This window comes from Molossus molossus, unplaced genomic scaffold (assembly GCF_014108415.1).
Source record: "Molossus molossus isolate mMolMol1 unplaced genomic scaffold, mMolMol1.p scaffold_m16_p_15, whole genome shotgun sequence".
Lineage (NCBI taxonomy): Eukaryota > Metazoa > Chordata > Mammalia > Chiroptera > Molossidae > Molossus > Molossus molossus.
In genome coordinates this window covers 65,455,699-65,474,130 of record NW_023425350.1, presented here as the reverse complement: position 1 = coordinate 65,474,130, position 18,432 = coordinate 65,455,699, and the positions used below count along the sequence as shown (strand labels likewise).

The 18,432-nt window shown below is 45.8% G+C and overlaps 1 protein-coding gene across 9 annotated transcripts in view; it reads left to right on the top strand.

The window, feature by feature from the left end:
* The window catches only part of ST3GAL5 (ST3 beta-galactoside alpha-2,3-sialyltransferase 5), a 49,817-nt gene extending 32,335 nt beyond the window's left edge, over window positions 1-17,482 (top strand). For 6 of the 9 annotated variants that reach the window (XM_036263536.1, XM_036263538.1, XM_036263532.1 and 3 more), the window contains 4 exons: window positions 7,523-7,866; window positions 11,142-11,328; window positions 12,747-12,905; window positions 16,942-17,480. In XM_036263536.1, the coding sequence (XP_036119429.1) occupies window positions 7,523-7,866; window positions 11,142-11,328; window positions 12,747-12,905; window positions 16,942-17,190 (939 nt within the window). In that variant the 3' untranslated portion in view covers window positions 17,191-17,480. Of the gene's footprint in view, window positions 1-6,501; window positions 6,538-7,522; window positions 7,867-11,141; window positions 11,329-12,746; window positions 12,906-16,941 lie in introns of all 9 variants that reach the window. The other 3 variants (XM_036263539.1, XM_036263540.1, XM_036263541.1) reach the window with 3 other exon arrangements.
* Window positions 17,483-18,432: the final 950 nt, after the last annotated feature.

Genomic DNA, 18,432 nt, shown 5'->3' with positions numbered 1-18,432 from the left:
GGTCAGCCTCCCAAGCCCACTGCCGACATGGAGAAGGCTGAACAAAACTGTGGTTCCCCACCTAGGAGGTATGGGAAATGGAGACCCACCAACCCAGCTCTAAAAGAGTTCTGAAAGATTCTTTTTTGCGCCCTGGCCAGTTTGGTTCAGTGGTTAAGAGTGTCGGCCCACAGACCAAAGAATCTTGAGTTCGATCCAGTCAAGGGCATGTACCTCGGTTGCAGTTTGTCCCCGACCCTGGTCGGGGTCATGCAGGAGGCAACCAGTTGATGTGTCTCTCTCACATCAATATGTGTGTGTCTCTCCCTCTCCCTCTCATTCTATCTGAAGATAAATGGAAAAATATCCTTGGGTTAGGATTTAAAAACAAAACAAAATTATTTTTTGCAATTATAAAAATAACACCAACAATTCAGATAATACAGAAATGAATAAAGTGGAAAGTCCCCTGTAATTTGTAGGGAAAGGAAGGAAATTGGGGGGGGCAGTTATATGTCACACATGTTTGTGAAAATCTCAGTTCAGAAATTAATAAAGTAGGAAGTAAAACCACCCTATTTCTTGGTGGAACTGAGGGTGTCTTTTATTCTATTACTGGAGACTTTTTTAATGTGGCTTTTTAACAGTGCTGATTCTGTCAGAATTCCACTCTCCACAGTGGTCCTCACAGGTGCCTGCTTCAGTCCAGGCACAGGGAGCAGCGTGTGCAAAACCAGGCGCCTCAGAGGGCTTTGCACTTAGAGGAAAGCAAGAGTTGGATATTGCTGAGGATTTGGGGTGGGAACAACACAATACGAGACAAATGAGATAAGGCCAGAGAGTGCAAGGCCTTGAAAGCCAGACTAAGCAGCAACTAAATTTGGGATGTAGTTGTGCATCATTAAACCAAGAGCAGAAACCCTCTCTCAAGTCCCCAGAATAGAGGGAAATGGTCAAGGAAGCTGGCCAGTGTGGTCATGGTATTCTCCACGGCTAGGAGGTGGCGTTCAGTAAGAGCTCTTCACAAAGAAAACTGTCTCCAGGCCATCGGTGGTGCTGGTCTGAAGTTTTTGGACAAATTTGAATTATTGTGGGCGTAAATTAGAAGAGGGTCTCAGAGCCTTGAGGATGGGGCGCTGTTAGCTTTGTTAATGACATTCAGCAACTTGCATGTTAATGGGACCCTGCTGACCCTGTTGGACTCTGAGTGTGTTCTGGTTGCACTGGACCTGGCCTGTGTAGCCATGTTGGTTGTGGGTTTTGTATTTTCTATTTAAAGATCTCCTTTAATGTGCACTTGTTAAAGGGGGGGGAAAAAAAGGGTGACAGTGGCTTCTGTAGGAGTGTTCGGACACTCTGAAAGTATGGTTCAGATGTGAAACTGCACTTTCCCCTCTGGTAGCCACCATACTGTTGTGTGATTGGGTAAAGATGTGGTTTTCAGACAAGGGAACCCTGCCATTTGTAACAGCGTGGATGAACTTGGGGGTATTATATCTTATACTAAGTGAAATAAGTCAAACAGAGGAAGACAAATACTATATGATCTCACTTATATGTGGGATAGAAAACAAAAAGCAACATACTTTGATTTTTAAAAAATACCCTTCCATGAAATTTCACACTGGTTTTTAATGGCAGATCGCCAGCCATTAACATTTGCAACTGCCAGATGTCTGTCTATTCTTAATTGTGGGTAACCAGAAAGCTTAGCCTGGAAGACTCTTTTTTTTTTTAATTTATTGATTTTAGAGAGAAGAGAGGAGGGGGGGGGGAGTTGATTTTCTGTTCCACTTATTTATGCAGTCATTAGTTGATTCTTGTTTGTTCCCTGACCAGAGATTGAACTCACAGCCACATGACATTCTGACCAACGGAGGGCCCTTGGAAGACTCTTAAAAACTGAAGCCCTCGTTCCCATGCCTTGATTCGAGAGCTGTGGTAGTTCCTGTGCCTTTGAGAGTCACCCCTTCTCTGCTTCTCTGTGGGCCTTACCCTGGGTGCATGCCATCCAGGCCTGTCCGCATCCTTCCTCGTTTGCCTGCCTTGGCTTCCAGCCTGGCGCCGTCTGCGGCAGAGACGAGAAGCCTTCCTCCCCTCCTCGCAGCTCTGCAGGGCGAAATGCTCAGCCCGCGGGGTTTTCTTCTGAGCTGTGAAACGTGGAAGAGGGAGGAGAGGCTGGGAGTTTCTGGCTAGAAGAAATTATCCCTGGGGGCTTTCTCAGAGCTTGTTAAGCATCTTTGAAGGAGTTAAAACAAAAGAAGAAAAGGAATTGCTGTGGCTGCAGGCACTTCCAGTGGCATTTGGAACAGTTATTCGCTAGGGGATGATTTATTGTACCCGCTGTGAATGAGGTCCAGGCGGGGTCACAGTCAGAAGACGCTTCTAGGCCCTGTGCTCTGCTCACAGTCTAGAAAATTGAGTTTGAAGCCTGAAATGGAACTCTTGCCAAAATGGAAATGGAATGAAATTTTGCTTTTTCCAAAACGAAACTTCTGAGGAGAAAACTTGGCAGCCCAGCAGTGTTGTGTACAGGTTTCCGGCTGGATCACCTTCCTCCGTCCAGTCATGAGTCAGTCAGCAGGCTCTTCAGATCTCTCTCAGTACTTCTGTCTGGGAGTTTGTAAAACCAGATGCTTGGGATGTCATTCTGTAGTGAAGAGTTAGACATTTGTCCTCTAGAAAGAGCTGTTTTGCCCTGGCTGGTTTGGCTCGGTGGTTAGAGCGTCAGCCTGCAGACCAAAGAGTCACAGGTTCGATTCCGGTCAAGGGCACGTACCTCGGTTGCAATTCATGCCTGGCCGTGGTCGGGGTCATGCGAGGGGCAACCAGTTGATGTGTCCCTCTCACGTTGATGTTTCTCTTCCCCCCCCTTCTGTCTGAAGATAAATAGAAAAAAATATCCCTCGGTGATGATTTGAAAAAAAAGAACTGTTTCTAACCTTCAGACCCAGAGTCTAAAGACAAGTGTGTATAGTATGCGAAGCCCCTGTGCCCTGCCCCCACCTGCCAGGCATTGAGGGCCCGCTGAGTAGCAGGTTCTGAGGCTGCTCCAGGGCACGACCCCCGGGCTTTCCCCCTGATTCTTCATGAAGATGACAGTTTGTATTGTTCTCATGGGCATTTGTGTGATGCTTTCTGTCTGCAGAGGCTGTGGTTTGGGGACTTGGGGAGGTAACCGTTAGCCCAGGTTAGCTTGCCAGCTCCGCCCTTACTGGTTATGCAACTTGAGCCCACAGAGTGATGACTGGCAATGGTCTTGGAGGTGTCATAGGCCTCATGCTGTGACCTGAGACAGATCAGCACAGTGTCTGCAGCAGCCTCTTAGGCTCAAAGAAGAGCAGTTTCCCTTGTCAGAACCAGGGCCAGAGCCTCAAAATGTAAACGGTGTGATCTTTCCAGGTACTAAAAACTTTTTGAAGCTATATTTTTAAAAGGGGTGTTCTGCTACAAGATAGATATGTTTCCACAAAAAATGTATTATAGCAGCTGCAGACAGATATAGGGAGGTGGTGGTGGTGGCCAGGCTGTGAGGCACAGAGCCACAGGGCCACAGTGGGTGGGTGGCCATTGAGGATCTGTTCTAACGGCGGGGGGCTTCACCAGCCACCCCTGGAACAGGGAAATCTAAGGTGGAGAGAATACTTGACTGGCAGGCTCCCTGAAGAGGGGAAGGCTGGAAACATTGTCCAAGGAAGATCTTGTCAAGTTTGCCAAGAAGTAGATGATGCTAATCCAGAAAGCTAAATCCAGATGTATAGGTATTGGATGGAAAATAGTCATCTTCACCACAGTATCATTTAATCATGGTTAATAGTACATTGGCTTGTTTTGCTTACCAGCAAATGTAGTAAAATCTTAGGGTAGTGGAATCTATTATTATTTAACATTCTGACCATTTGCCTGTGATGTTTTTTAATGATCTCACATCTCTAAACTGCAGTTACCTTTGAATTAGTAAAGTCAGGGAGGAGGATTTTTCAAAACAATTTGTTAAAGTTAAACACATTTTGAATTGAAGACTTAAATGTTTGACCTGAAACCATAAAAATCCTTGAGGATAACATAGGCAGAGGCAGTAAACTCTCTGACATTGCTCTTAGTAATATATTTTTAGAAATGTCTCCTTGGGCAAGGGAAACGAAATAAACACACGGGACCGTAGCAGACTAAAAAGGTTTTGCACAGCAAAGGAAACCACCAACAGAACCAAAAGACAACCTATCAAATGAGAGAAGATGTTCACCAATGATATATCCAATAAGGGGTTAATATCCAAAAGATATAAGGAACTCATACAGCCTAACACCTAAAAGACAAATACAGTCGTCCCTCATTTATCACGGTTAATCCTGCACCTGGTGTTGAAGGATTCCTGGGGTGTTCGAATACATAGGCCTACAGTCCATACGTACAGTAATTGTAATTGTAATTGTAATACAGGGGTGTATAATTGACTCAGAGAACCAAGCGCATGCTATATCATTTTCACTGTCTTGGTCAACTTTTTTTTTAATCCTCATCCGAGGACATTTTTCCATTTTGTGTTCAGATTGAGTGGGAGGGAGAGAAAGAGAGAGACAGAGAGAAATATCAACGTGAAAGGGACACATCGAGTGGTTGCCACCCGCACGACCCAACCAGGGCCAGGGACAAATTGCAACCGTGGTACATGTCCTTAGCGGGAACTGACCCCAGGTCTCTCTGGACCGCAGGCTGACGCTCTGACCGCTGAGCCAAACCGGCCAGGGCTCAGTCAACTTTTTAATGAATATATTTGAAAACACAATAGAGTGAATCCGCGAAAGTCAAAGCACAAAGTGGCAAGGGACGACTGTAGCCTGATTAAAAAATGGACTGAGGACCTGAATAGACATTTCTCCAAAGGACATGCAGATGATGCTGTCACTAATCATCAGGGAAATACAAATTAACACCACAATGAAATATCACCTCACACCTGTCAGAATGACTGTCATCATTAAGTAAACAAACAAGTGTTGGTGAGGATGTGGAAAAACGGGAACCCTCGTGCACTTTTGGTAGGATGTAATTTGGGATAGCCACTATGGAAAACAGTATGGAGGTTTCTCAAAAAATTAAAAATAGAACTACCATATGACCTAGCAATCACACTTCTGGGTATTCATTCAAAGAAATTCAAAACACTAATTCAAAAAGATATATGCATTTCTATGTTCACGCAGCATTATTTACAATAACCAAGAAAGATATGGAAGCAGCCTAAGTGTTCATCAATAGATGACTGGATGAATGTGGTACATATGCACAAGGGAATATTGCTCAGCCATAAAAAGAATGAAATCTTGCCATCAGACAACATGAATGGACCTAAAGGGTATTACACTAAGTGAAATAAGTCACACAGAGAAAGACCAATACCATATGATTTTACTTATATGTGTAACCTAAAAAATAAAATAAGTGAACAAACAAAACAGAAATAAACTCATGGATACAGAGTACAGATTGACGGTTGCCAGATGGGAGGAGGGTTGGAAGGCTTGGTGAAAAGGTGAATGGATTAAGAAGTACAAGTTGGAAGTTATAAAAGTACAGCACTAGGCACATAATCAATAATATTGGCCCTGGCTGGCTTTGCTCAGTGGTTAGAGTGTTGGCCCCTTGCACCAAAGGGTCAAGGGTATGTAGCTGGGTTGTAGGTTTGATCCCCGTCCCAGTTGGGGTCTTGTGGGAGGCAACCAATCTATGTGTCTCTGTCACATTGATGTTTCTCTCTCTCTTCCTCCCACTCTATCCTTGAGTGAGGATTAACAAAAAGTAATAATAATAATAATATTGTAATAGCCATGTATGGTATCAGATGGGCTGATCACTTTACAAGTTATATAATGTCTGATCACTGTGTTGTATAACTGAAAGTAATATAATATTGTATGCTAAGTATAAATAAAAAATACCAAAAAATGTGTTATACAAAAATCTGACAAAAATAACAAGGCTTTGAGAAAGAACATAGGTGGGGCAAATATTTAAAATTATATACAACAATAATAATCCTTGTAACAGTACTGACATAGTTCAAAGGACACGCTCAGTCCTAAAAATATCCCGGTGAACACAGGACTGCGCATGCACACACGTTAAGGAGGTGTGGGGGCAGGACGTGTGAGGCAGGGCCCAGGCTGCTGAGCGTGAAGATGAGGACAAAGCACAGCGATGAGGGAGAGTTCTCTGCCAAGCAGTTGGTTCTGAGGCAGCATTTAGCCAGACTAAGCCAAGAGGAAGACTGTGGGGCAAATGGGCATTTGTACTGTGTGTCCGTGACCTGTGTTCAGCTGGGCTAGTGTACTTGGCATTAGGTGGTTGTTCCCTGTTGATGCTAATCTACAGGGAAAATTGTATATGAAAGCAAAGCAACTTCTATGTCAACATGACCTTGTTCCCTGATTACATTTAGAGTAAATTGCATTCCAGACTATATGAAGCTCATTACCCCAACTGATTATTGATAAATAAGCCTATTTCTCATCCTGCTAGATTGGAACCTGAAATATGAAAACATCTTTAATTGTGGTGAGAAACATAACATTTACTATCTTAACTGTTTATACTAGGCACATTCACATTATGGAACTGACTTATTTTACAAAAGTGGAACTCAACCCATTAAAAAACTACCCATTTACTCCTCCCCCAATCCCTGGAAACCACCATTCTACTTTCTGTTTCTGTAAATTTGACTACTTTATTAAAATATCTTGGTTTTTTTTGTGTTTTGGTACTTGCCCCTAGCAGGAACCGAACCTAAGACTCTCTGGTCCGCAGGCCAACGCTCCAACAGCTGAGCCATTGACTACTTTAGATACCTGATATAATGGAATCACACAGTATTTGTATTTTTGTGACTGGCTCATTTCACTGGGTGTAATGTCCTCAAGGTTTGTCCATATTTTAGGATGTGACAGGATTTTATGAAACATGAAATCTTAAACACCTCAAAGTATGTCTTTTACCCCCAAATTTATTTGAACAAGGTCAGGCTGGGGTGGTAGAAGGTGGAGGTCCTTCCTGCTTTACTTCTGTAATGAAATAAGATTCTTGTTGAATCTTATCTTCTTTTTCCTTGTCATGTGATCACCCAGGTTTTTCCCTCAAGTTACTAGCGAAATTAACTCTTAAAAGCGGCAGATATTCTATGTTAAAAGACAATAATCAGCCCGGGCCAGTTTGGCTCAGCGGTTAGAGCGTTGGCCCACGGACCAGAGAGTCCTGGGTTCGGTTCCTGCCAAGGGCACGTACCTCGGTTGCAGTTTGTCCCCAGCCCCGGTTGGGGTCGTGTGGGTGGCAACCAGTGATGTGTCTCTCTCACATCGATGCCCCCCCCCATCTGAAGATACATGCAAAAATGTCCTTAGGTGAGGATAAAAAAAAAAGAAAGAAAATAAAAAACAATAATCAGAAGGGAAGCTACATCCGACCCCTTACACAAAGTGCCGTCTGTGAGTCTGTTTCCAGTGCCCGACCGTTTTAAACTCAGATCCGTGTGCTTCCATTGCAGAGAGCTCAGAGGTACGCTCAGCAGGTCTTGCAAAAGGAATGCCGACCCAGGTTTGCCAAGAAGGCCATGGCGCAGCTGTTCGAGCACAGGTACAGCACGGACGTGCCGCCCTTCATGAGGAAGGCCCCCCGCGGGCACGAGGCCGAGTCCAAGTACGACCCTCCGTTTGGATTCCGGAAGTTCTCCAGCGAAGTCCAGCACCTCTTGGAACTGTTGCCTGAGGACGGCCTTCCCGAACACCTGCAGGCCAAGAGCTGCAGGCGCTGCGTGGTCATCGGAAGCGGCGGGATTCTGCACGGGCTGGAGCTGGGCCCCGCCCTGAACCAGTTCGACGTGGTGATAAGGTACATTGGGCTGCGCCCACCTCCCTCCCACGTCCCTGCTGCCATCTGGGGAGGTAACTCCCTAAGAAGTTGAAAATCAAAACCATGAAATGATTAAATGCTGCAAACTGCGCAGTACTGACCCCGATTTGGCAAAACATTTTAGGAAGAGGTGAGGTTTAGAAGGGTGGGGAAGTTCCGATGAGCCCGCAGAGGCGGGGCCAAGAGGAGGACGTGGAGACTGAGCCGGGGGCGCCTGGCCTCCCGGCCGGGCCTGCGTGGGGGAGCCCCGGCAGCCACTGGCCAGGCTGCGGAAAGCACACCGAGTTTTTAGGCAACACAACAGGCCCTAAGGCAGTCAGCCTCAATTCTTCTTGGTTTCGCTGGCTACACATTTTTCTGATTATGACAGTAAAATATGTTTACTCTTGAAGATTAAAAAATACAGGAAAATATAAGGAAGAAAATACTAATAGTACAAATAACTAACTACTATTAATTTGCTGTATGTTTTTTTCACTTTTATTCTGTATACATACAAATGAGTGTATTTATATTCTTAGGAGTATTTTGCTCTTTTAACTTAATATTATGAGTAGTTTCTGAGGTCATTCTGTGTTTTGGGGAAACTAACTTTGCTAAGTGTTTACTGTTCCTTTAAAGGGGCGCGTCGTAAGTTCTTTAGCCACTCTCCTGTTGCTGGATGTTTAGAATGTTTCCAATTTCTTTGTTATTGTGAAAATGCTTTGCACATTCTCATAGGTGTGTCTTTATGTATATCTCTGATTATTTTCGTGGGTATAATGACAAGAATGCCTAGAATTGTTGGCTTAAAGATATTTGAATGTTTTTAAGGCTCTTGATATATTTTGTAAGTTGTCCCTGTCTTAAGGGTGTGCAGAACTAGCAACATGCTGAACGTTGGGTCCTAGATTTGTCGAGAGTAGGGTGTGGCTTGAAGGCAGGAGAAAGCAGGAAGGAGCCTGGGTTTGGAGGGTGCAGTCGGGGCCTGCATTGTGAGGGCCTGGTGTGAGGTGGAGAAGGAAGGAAAGAGGCTAAAGACCAAATATGAGAGGCATATTGGAAAAGTGAATCACAGGGCTTTCTGACAGTTTGATAATTAATTACAGAGGACACCAGCATTTCTAGTCTGGGACTCTGAGACAGTCGGGGGACTGCTGTCAGACATGGAGCAGCTGAGGAAAATCTCTGGTTAGTGAGGGGATGACGAGATCCACCTCAGATATTTTGAACTAAAGCGATATGTCCATGTAATGCCTCGTCCCCGGCAGCTGAGATCCAGGGCAGGTTTCCTGACTGTCCTGTGCCTTCACCCTCATCTGCAAGTGCAGGTGGCAAGAGCACATACCTGGCAGGGTCACCGTGAAGATAAAACGGGGGATGTGTAGGACTGGGGGGACCAAGGAGGAGTGGGCAAGGGGTATGAGGTGTTCATAGAAGAGAATCAGGCTTTTGTAAGTTCCAAGAGGTAGAAGAAACAGGTAAGAACCAAGATTTAAGACCAAAGGGGTACCCTAGGCCCCAGTGACCAGAAGCTGGAATGGTGTGAAGTGGGTCGTGGTTGGGGTGAAGGCAGATACGTCCGCTGCCTTTCACGGGCTGATGTCTATGTGGCAGTGTGTGTCACGTGCTTTAGACGCCCTCATTCCTCAGTGAGCCATCTCCGTTGGCCAGTGTCATAGATGAGGACACCACAGGGCCCAGCGTCAAAGCCAGACCCCTGCATTCCAAATCAGGGTCGTCAGGCTTCCAGAACCTCAACCCTGGCCTTCGGGGGAGGCAGACAGGACCTGGTGCCCATCTCATGGTACACGACTGGGATATGGGGGGAGAAGGCGAGAGAAACCAGGGTGCCAACAGTGCGCGCTCTGGGCCAGAGGAGAGGTGCCAGGCGACCGGTGGCCTTAGCCGAACGGGGCTTTGGCCCTTCGGGAGGAGGGCAGGCGGCGAGGTCTGGTGAGGAGCCTCCCCTGGCAGGAGGAAGAAGGGGCCCTGGGAAAGCAGGAAGGGGGCTGGGAAGGTGCCGGTGATAGCGGGCACCAGACGGAAGCGCGGGCTTCGTGCATAGGTACTGGGAGGCCACTGAGACTTGGGGACAGAGAAAGGGTGACTCAGCATCACCTGAGAAGATCAGTTAAGAAGCTTTTGGGGGATAACTTTTAGACTTAAAGTGATTCCAGACTTCGCAGAAAAGTAGCAAAAATAGTTCAAAGAACTCGCGTTCACCCTTCTCCCCGATTCCCTGGTTGGTAGCCCTGAATCACATGGCTCTGTCAGGTCCCCTCGAGGCTATTATGCTTTCCTGAACCCTTCCAGAGTTCGCTGCAGATATCGAGCTCCTCTGCTCCTGAGCACTTAGTGTGTGTTCCTCAGAACAAGGACGTCTGTTACAGGCCCACAGAACAGTCTTCGGAATTGACACACTGTCCTTACCTACAGCCTTGATTCCATTGTTACCAGCTATCTTAATCATGTCCTTTATTTAAAAAAAGAAAAGAAAGGGGGGAGGAGGGAACAGAATAAGAAACAATAACTCCTCCAGGATCATGCCTTGCATTTAGTTGTCTTGCCTGATAAGATCTTCGTAGTCCAGGGGTTGGGTGTCTGAGACCCAGAAGAGGAAGTGACAGTGGGATAGAAAAGAAAGGTTAGACACAGGTGACAAAGTGCAGGTGAAGAACCGGGCAGACTGCAGAACTGTGTAACGGGAGAGGAGAAAGAATTCTTAGAGTTTTCCCCCAAGCAACCACCCTGGTAAAGCCTTCCCTGATCCAACAGTCCTTACTTTAAGCCCAGGCTGCACCTGGGCCCGTTGCCCACCACCCCCGCACGCTCCCCCCAACATCCCTGTTCCACCCTGTCCACACGTAACTGCCGCTGTGTTTACCTTGCCCTGGTTTCTAGGTTTCCTCTCTGATTACATTTTTGAAATTCTGACGAGAGCCACAAATATCTAAGCATAATGGGAGGCTTTCAAGGAAACTTTACTAGTGCCCTGAGAAAGCCATCGGCTTAAAATGACGGGACTAGTGGGAATTGCTTGACATTCAGAGATTAGATCTGGGCATCTCTCAGGGGGACTGAAGGCTGCGTTCATCAAGCTCCTGGCAAGGGCAGAGCTGTGGGGCGAGGAGGCTGCTGGGAGGGGCGCCCTCCTCACCCCACCCCCAGTCCTAGGAAAAGGGTGGAGAGCATGATGACGGGTTATTCTGTAGTGTGGTAAGATAGTTAATGGCTTGCTCTGTCAATTTATCTTGTCCTTTCTATTAAAATAGGTTAAACAGTGCACCAGTTGAGGGATATTCAGAGCATGTTGGAAATAAGACTACCATAAGGATGACTTATCCGGAGGGTGCCCCACTGTCTGACTTCGAATATTATTCCAATGACTTGTTTGTTGCTGTTTTATTTAAGAGTGTTGACTTCAGCTGGCTTCAAGCAATGGTCAAAAACGAAACCCTGGTAAGCACTAGAAATTCAGCCATCAAAGTGTCTTTGTGAAAAGTGAGGGAGTTCTCTCCTTGTAATTTTACAGACTTTTAAGCAAGCACAGTGGAATGCGTACTTCTGTATGGTGTTTTAAATAACCACTCCCGTTGTGGAAACCCCTCAGAACTCCTTGGGGGGGGGGGATTGCTTGCTGAACTTGATCAAGAAACAGGTGGAAATCATGATCATTAATGAATGAGAATATCAAGTTTTAGACCAAAATTGTTATGACTAAGATTGATGACCCATTTTATTCACTAGACTTAAACTTATGTGTGATTTTTGGCTTTTTCTAGAAATTAGGTTAACATGGATTAATGTAAACCATTATTGAGGATATTCAAAAGAATAAACATGAAGTCTCAGGAATATTCTCAAAGCGCTTCGCTGAAATGGCTTTGACTGGTGGTTAAATTCACAGGGGCAAATATCCAGCATTCCAGAGGGGCGGGTGTGGAGATGTCCCTCACTTGGTCACATTCCTCTTTGTCTTTACAGTAATCAGTCACATTACTTTATAGTCCCACCATCATGTTGAAATAAATTTCAGAGGCCCACTGTCATGGAGTGTGTGTGCGTTTATATACACTTGCACAAACTAACTGTCCACAAAACTAATAGGACATATTAGACTTCTCACATAAGCTTCATGTGATGGAGACTTTGTATTTCCAGAGCGTGATTCTGTACAGGCTATTATGGTCTTCGGGACTTTCTACTGAGTAGTTCTAGTTGGAAGATGAAACACTTATACTCAGTTGCCAAGAGGCCTCACAGGACTGAGAAACAGAGTAAGTGGAGAGAGAGGACGCGGAGTGAGGGCCTGATCAGAGCCAGGCACTGACAGTACTCAATGCCCTCGAGTTGGCTGTCAGCTTGGTCTTCCCTGGGCTAAATGGTGGCTTTCAATCCTAAGGAGGCTACCACCTCAGGTCAGTTTCTTCCCCAAACAAACGAGGTGTTTCTGCAGTTTCTCTCCTTGTCCAATGCCACCCTTAAAAACTGGGTCCTTGCCCAGCTGGTGTGGCTCAGTGTTTGAGCATCAACCCAATGCACCAAGAGGTCGCCGGTTCAATTCCCGGTCAGGGCCCGGTTGTGGGCCCAGTTCCCAGTGGGGGCATGCAGGAGACAGCCAATTGATGTTCTTTCTCATTGATGTTTCTATCTCTCCCTCTCCCTTCCTCTCTTTCTAAAATAAACCAAGGAAAAATAAAAATCAGGTCCTTTAGAGTTGCTTTATTGAGTTGAGATACTTAATTTGCAGAGATTAATGACTTTGCCACACAATGCTTGCCCACAAGGGGTCACAACCATGGCTCGGCCTGATTCCCACTCTCCACTGAGCAGATTATTTAAATAGCCCTGATGATTGTTTGTTTTCTTTCCTTTAGCCATTTTGGGTACGACTCTTCTTTTGGAAGCAGGTGGCAGAAAAAATCCCATTACAGCCAAGACATTTCAGGATTCTGAATCCAGTTATTATTAAAGAGACTGCCTTTGACATCCTTCAGTATTCAGAGCCTCAGTCCAGGTTCTGGGGCCAAGATAAGGTATTGTTGTTGCTACTAAAGTTAACTGTTCTCTGTGTTTGAGGGGCGACATCTGTACACATTTCACTTAGGCTCAGCTGTGTACACAGAGGCATCTTCCAGCAGAGAAATCTAGTTCATTCGATGCTTCATCTGTGTTCACCACTCTGCACCCCGACTTCAGGGCTGTTCCTTGTTTAATTGGTCTTCCCCCTGGTGACTCCTCTCTTTAATATAGTCAGCACATTAACACTTAGGTCACTGAGATGTTATTTAAAATAGTCTTACTCCGGGACTCCCTATAACTAACTCCATGACACTGAAAGGTACTGTGATAAACTGGAAAGTTCTTTACATTTTAACTCTATGGGCCACTCAGGTGAGAATTGACACTTCTCATCAAGGTCAGCCACTAGAGCAATACCTTTCAACTGATGCCTGGTCTACACAGTGGGATTTTCAGAGTTCCTGGTTTTGCAGCCTAATTTGAGAATCTTTGAGCTATATACAGGCTGTTCACTGCAGTCAGTTCCTAACCGGCAATTAGCCCATGCTGCCAGCAGGAGGCGACAAGTCCTTTATTACTTATTTATAATCTGAATAGCTAGACTAGTGTCTTTTCTCAGTTTTTTTCTTTATTGGCTTTAGAGAGAGAGGAAGGAAGAGGGAGAGAGAGACAGAAACATCGATGCGGGAGCACATTGATTGGGCGCCTCCTGCATGCCCCCACTGGGATTTGGCCCACAACCTGAGCAGGTGCCCTGAATAGAAATTGAACCAGCGACCTCTTGGTGCATGGGTCGATGCTCAACCATTGAGCCACACCAGCCTGGCTAGACTAGCGTCTTTAAAACTTGTTATTAAAGTGCCCAGACAGTGTGTCTTGGTGGTTGAGCATCAGCCCATGCACCAGAAGTTTGCTGGTTGAATTCCTGGGTAGGGCACACACCCAGGTTGCAGGCTTGATCCCCAGTGGAAGTCTACTGATGCTTCTCTCTCTCTCTCTCCTCCCTTCCTCTCTCTCTAAAAATCAATAAAAACATCTTAAAAAATGTTTTTTAACTTGTTATTAAGGCAGTGGAAATCATTCTTAGCATTTTGAGCAAAACCTTTATATGTAAAGGAAAGCAAGCAATTTTGAAATAGGGACATCAGTGTTCACACTGAGGGCCTGAGATATTTCCTAGGATGCGGAGCTGGTCAGGGTCACAATTTGCAAACACTGAGTTAGACTCAGATGTAGGCAACTGATAGGCAGATTCGCAGGTTCTTCTATTTGCCGTATAAATCAAATTCTCATTATAAAGATTCTTGAAAACAACTGTGTAAATTGTAAAGCAAGAATTCTGTGGTTATTAAGGAAAACGAACACCTAAGTAGGCTTCTTGAAAACGAAACCTGTGATCAGTGATGGAGAATTCGGCTCGGGCTCGGGCTCGAGTACGCACCCAGCTCACCTGGATGCTCCTCGTGTTGAAGCTCTTTCCCTACCTAGCAGGCTGCTGTTTTCCTCGGATCTCTGTCCTCTTTGGTGCTTTCCTACCTCCGTCCACGGCAAGGCCGTGAAGGCCGTGTAGCTCCTGCCCTTTGCAGGGGTTGGTCCGGGACCAGCTTTCCAGTCAAGAGGCGGTGCATCCTCGGAGGAGAGCGGCCCCCTCTGCAGTGACTGTCGGGGTCTGTGGTTGGAGCCACCGAACAGGTGCTCTAGCTGCCCCGCCCACACGGAAGCACATCGGGGCCCCTAGAACAGGGCAATCTGTTCGCATCACTTTTAACAAAAGTTTTTTTTTTTTTAAAGACTTAGACTTTGACAAGATTCTTAAACTAAGTTAAAAAGAGGCTTTACTGCCCAGTCGGTTTTGCTCAGCGGTTGGAGCATCGGCCTGCGGACCAGAGAGTCCCGGGTTCGGTTCCCACTAGGGGCACGTACAAAAAAAAACAAAAACAATGAAAAGCTTAATAATGTCCTTGGGCTTTTTTTTAATGCTCACCCCATGATATTTTTCCATTGATCTTCAGACAGAGTGGGAGGGAGGGAGGAGAGAGAAAGTGAGAGAAACATCAGTTGGCTGACTACCACACAACCCCAACCAGAGCTGGGGGTCGAACCACAACTGAGGTACGTGCCCTTGACTGGACTCAAACCCACGATTCTTCCATCCGAAGGCTAATGCTCTAACCGCTGAGCAAGCCAGCCAGGGCTCCTTGGGCTTTTGTTGTTGTTGTTGTTGTTAACAATATTGGGTGGGGAGGCAGTAGGAAAGCAAAAAGTATGAATGGGGCAGAGCTGAGAAGTCTGAGCACTTAACAAAACAGGCTTTGGGAAAGAAAGCAGATAAAGGTGTTGACTCAATTTTTAGATTTTGAGTAGAATTTAGTTCTTAGCTTTTGGGTAGAATTATATGTGGGTGCTTTTTCTGGAGGGCAGTCTAGCAATATGTATCAATTTTAAATATTTAATTCCTGACCCAGTCATCTTACTGTAAAAATTTTAGTATCAGGAAATTAGAGAAATCTGAAAAGATGGGTATTCTAAGATGCTCACCATAGCATAATAGCAAAGGACTAAAACCAGCCTAAACATTCCTTAGTAGGGGAGTATATAAATACTATGATCTAGTCAGTGCAATATTGTGTGACTGTTAAAATTAAGAAAAACTAATGGATATGAAAACACCTCGATAAAAGCAAGAAAATTTTGTTGCAGAACAATCCCATTTTCATTTTAAAATAAAAGAGTATACATGGAGATGCACAGGAAAAAGCTTGGAAGTAAACAGACTGAAGAATGCCCTTCTCTGGAAAGTGAATCTGTGGAAGACTTTTACTTTCCACATTATAACCCAATTTATTATTTGAATTGAATATTTGTTAATTTTTATAGTTGACAAGATGGTATTTTTCTTTTGGATGAGAACAATAACTTAAAGATGACTTCTGATCTGAGAAAGTGCATGGACAGAAACGTCCTCATGCAGTGGCCTCCCACAAAGAGAGAAGCTGGCGGGTAATGATCTTGGGGGATAGTTTCTCGAGACAGGAAACTTGGTTTGGGTTGTTTGGGGCAGTTTCTGAGTTTCCCTCCACACGCTGCCCCGGGAACAGTGATTCCGTAACTCCTTCCACCAGCTCTGGCGGAGCGTTCCCGCCGGGCCGGGTGCCGAGCTGACCGCGGGCGGAGATGGCAGAACGCTGCCTGGGGTCCTGGGCTCAACAGGAGGAGGACTTCCTTCGGGTTAATTTCTCCCGGTTTCAACAGAGGGTGTCGATTAGTAGGTCAGCAGCAGCCTTCAGAGAGGGCTTAGACAGCCACAGGGCTTTTTCTGTCCCCCTCGGCCCTGTGTGCTGTGTCTGCTCAAGGCCGGGACGCAGAGCCCGAAAGCAGGAATTCCAGATTTGCAAGTGGCAAGATGTCAGCCCTGAGGAGGGAGTGCTGGTACAGTCAGAACCCAAGATGGTTTGGACATTTGGGGCCGGAAAATGTATTTGCCCAAACAGAGGGTGAGCAGAAACCGACTTACGCTGTACGTGTGAAAGTGGCCTGGAGGTATTACTTGCCAGAAAAGTCAGCGAGGACCTTAAGTGGACGTGGCTTCAGTCTCCACTGGCGGTCCTGCTGCTGCTCTGTTCTCAGGCAGAGCCCGTGCGCAGATGCGGCCAGGAAGGGGTATATCGCAAGATGACTGTGGAAGGTCCTTTGGCCACTTGTCCCCGAACAGACCTCAGACAGTTGTCATGTGAGAGAGGAAATGGGCTTGTTTTGCAATGCTGCTCGTCATATGTAGGACCAGTCGGCAGATGTTTTAGGCGGGGAAACTCTTAACTTGGCGTAAAAAGAACTGCCAAGCTGCCTCTGGGTGGTGTGTCTTATTCACACCACGGATCATGTTTTAGAGTCCAGCATCCTGACTTGGATGGGAAGTCCAAGTTTAGAATTCTGTGATACAGAGAACTGTGTGATGTTGAACGTTGCAGCCCTTACTGCGCGGCGCAGCATGTATGCTACTTGGGAAGCAGTGAATGGTGCCCAGACGGCTTTGTCTTTTTTCTTTTTCAGAACATCCCCACGATTGGTGTCATTGCTGTTGTCTTAGCCACACACCTGTGTGATGAAGTCAGTTTGGCAGGCTTTGGATATGACCTCAATCAACCCAAAACACCTCTGCATTACTTTGACAATCTCTGCATGGCTGCCATGAACTTCCAGACCATGCATAATGTGACAACGGAGACGAGGTTGCTCCTAAAGCTGGTCAAAGAGGGCGTGGTGAAGGACCTCAGCGGGGGCGTCCACTGCGAGTTCTGAACACAGGAAACCTCACTGAAAACGCACCCCTGACTCCGAGGGCCATTTTCCGTGGCTTTCTTGAGACATTTCGTCCTACAAATACTTTGAAGCGCAGCTGGTGGTTTTGACATTTAATTTAAAAGACAAAAAGCAGTTAGCTCTTCCCCCATTTTTTCCCTATTTATTTGAGATCAAAATTTTGCTTTTGCACAAAATTTTTTTTTTTATTTATTGACTAGAGAGAGAGGAACATGAATTTGTTGTTCCACTTATTGATGCATTCATTGGTTGCTTCTTGTACGTGCCCTGACTAGAGATCGAACCTACAACCTTGGTGTACTGGGACAGCGCTCTAACCAACTGAGCTATCTGGCCAGGGCTGAAGCACAGAATTTTGTAAATTAATTTTGGGAATTGAATTGGAAAGACTTTTCACAGAGAATTATGTGTAATGATGTTTTATTGTATTTAAAGACAGTTATTTAATTTGTAAGAACTCTGCCCATGTCTAGTGCACATAGAATACCAGGCAGGTCAGTGGAAGGAGACGGGAGGTCAGCCTGTGAAGAGAGCCCTGAACGCCTGGTTCTGGTCCTTGTTACATTGTTACAGTGTCGTGGGACAGATGTCAGAGCCACTGTTAGGAGGACCTGCTCAGGAGCAAAACCACTGGTACTGGGCCGGCCATGCTGCAGTGTGAGGCCTGGGCTGGTTGGAGAAGTTTGTGGTGCCTCTCTGTTGGTCTGCCTCCTGCCAGGAGACATAGGAATCAGCAGGGGGACTGACCTGAAGGTCCCCGGCCCGGCAGAGACGGAAGACATTTCCCGTGTCCTCTCAGCACTGCACATCTGCCTGGGCTGCAGACGCCACCGACCGTCTTCCCTGCAGTTACGGCAACTTTGAATTTCTTGAGAGTTTTAACTGCCCTTCCTTCCAAAGCACTTAAATGTTAATCTAAGGTGTTCGTTCCACTGTTAGTCCTAAGTGGCTTATAAAAATTAGGACAAAACCTCTGTTATCCAGAGTCATGGAAGAATAAACTGTCCAAGAATAACCATGTTTTCCGAAACACTGAAATGAAGTTCCATTATTATAAATTGCCTTTTTTTTTTGCATGCCTGCCTGGCAATATGTACCAGGCAGTGTGCTGGTCAAAAAAAAAAAAAGCAATACCAGTTTTGGAGGAGCTCTCAACAGTTCATTTGAGTGCTTTTTAAAGTCTCTCGGACTACCTGAAATGTCCTTACTGGATGCTGCGAG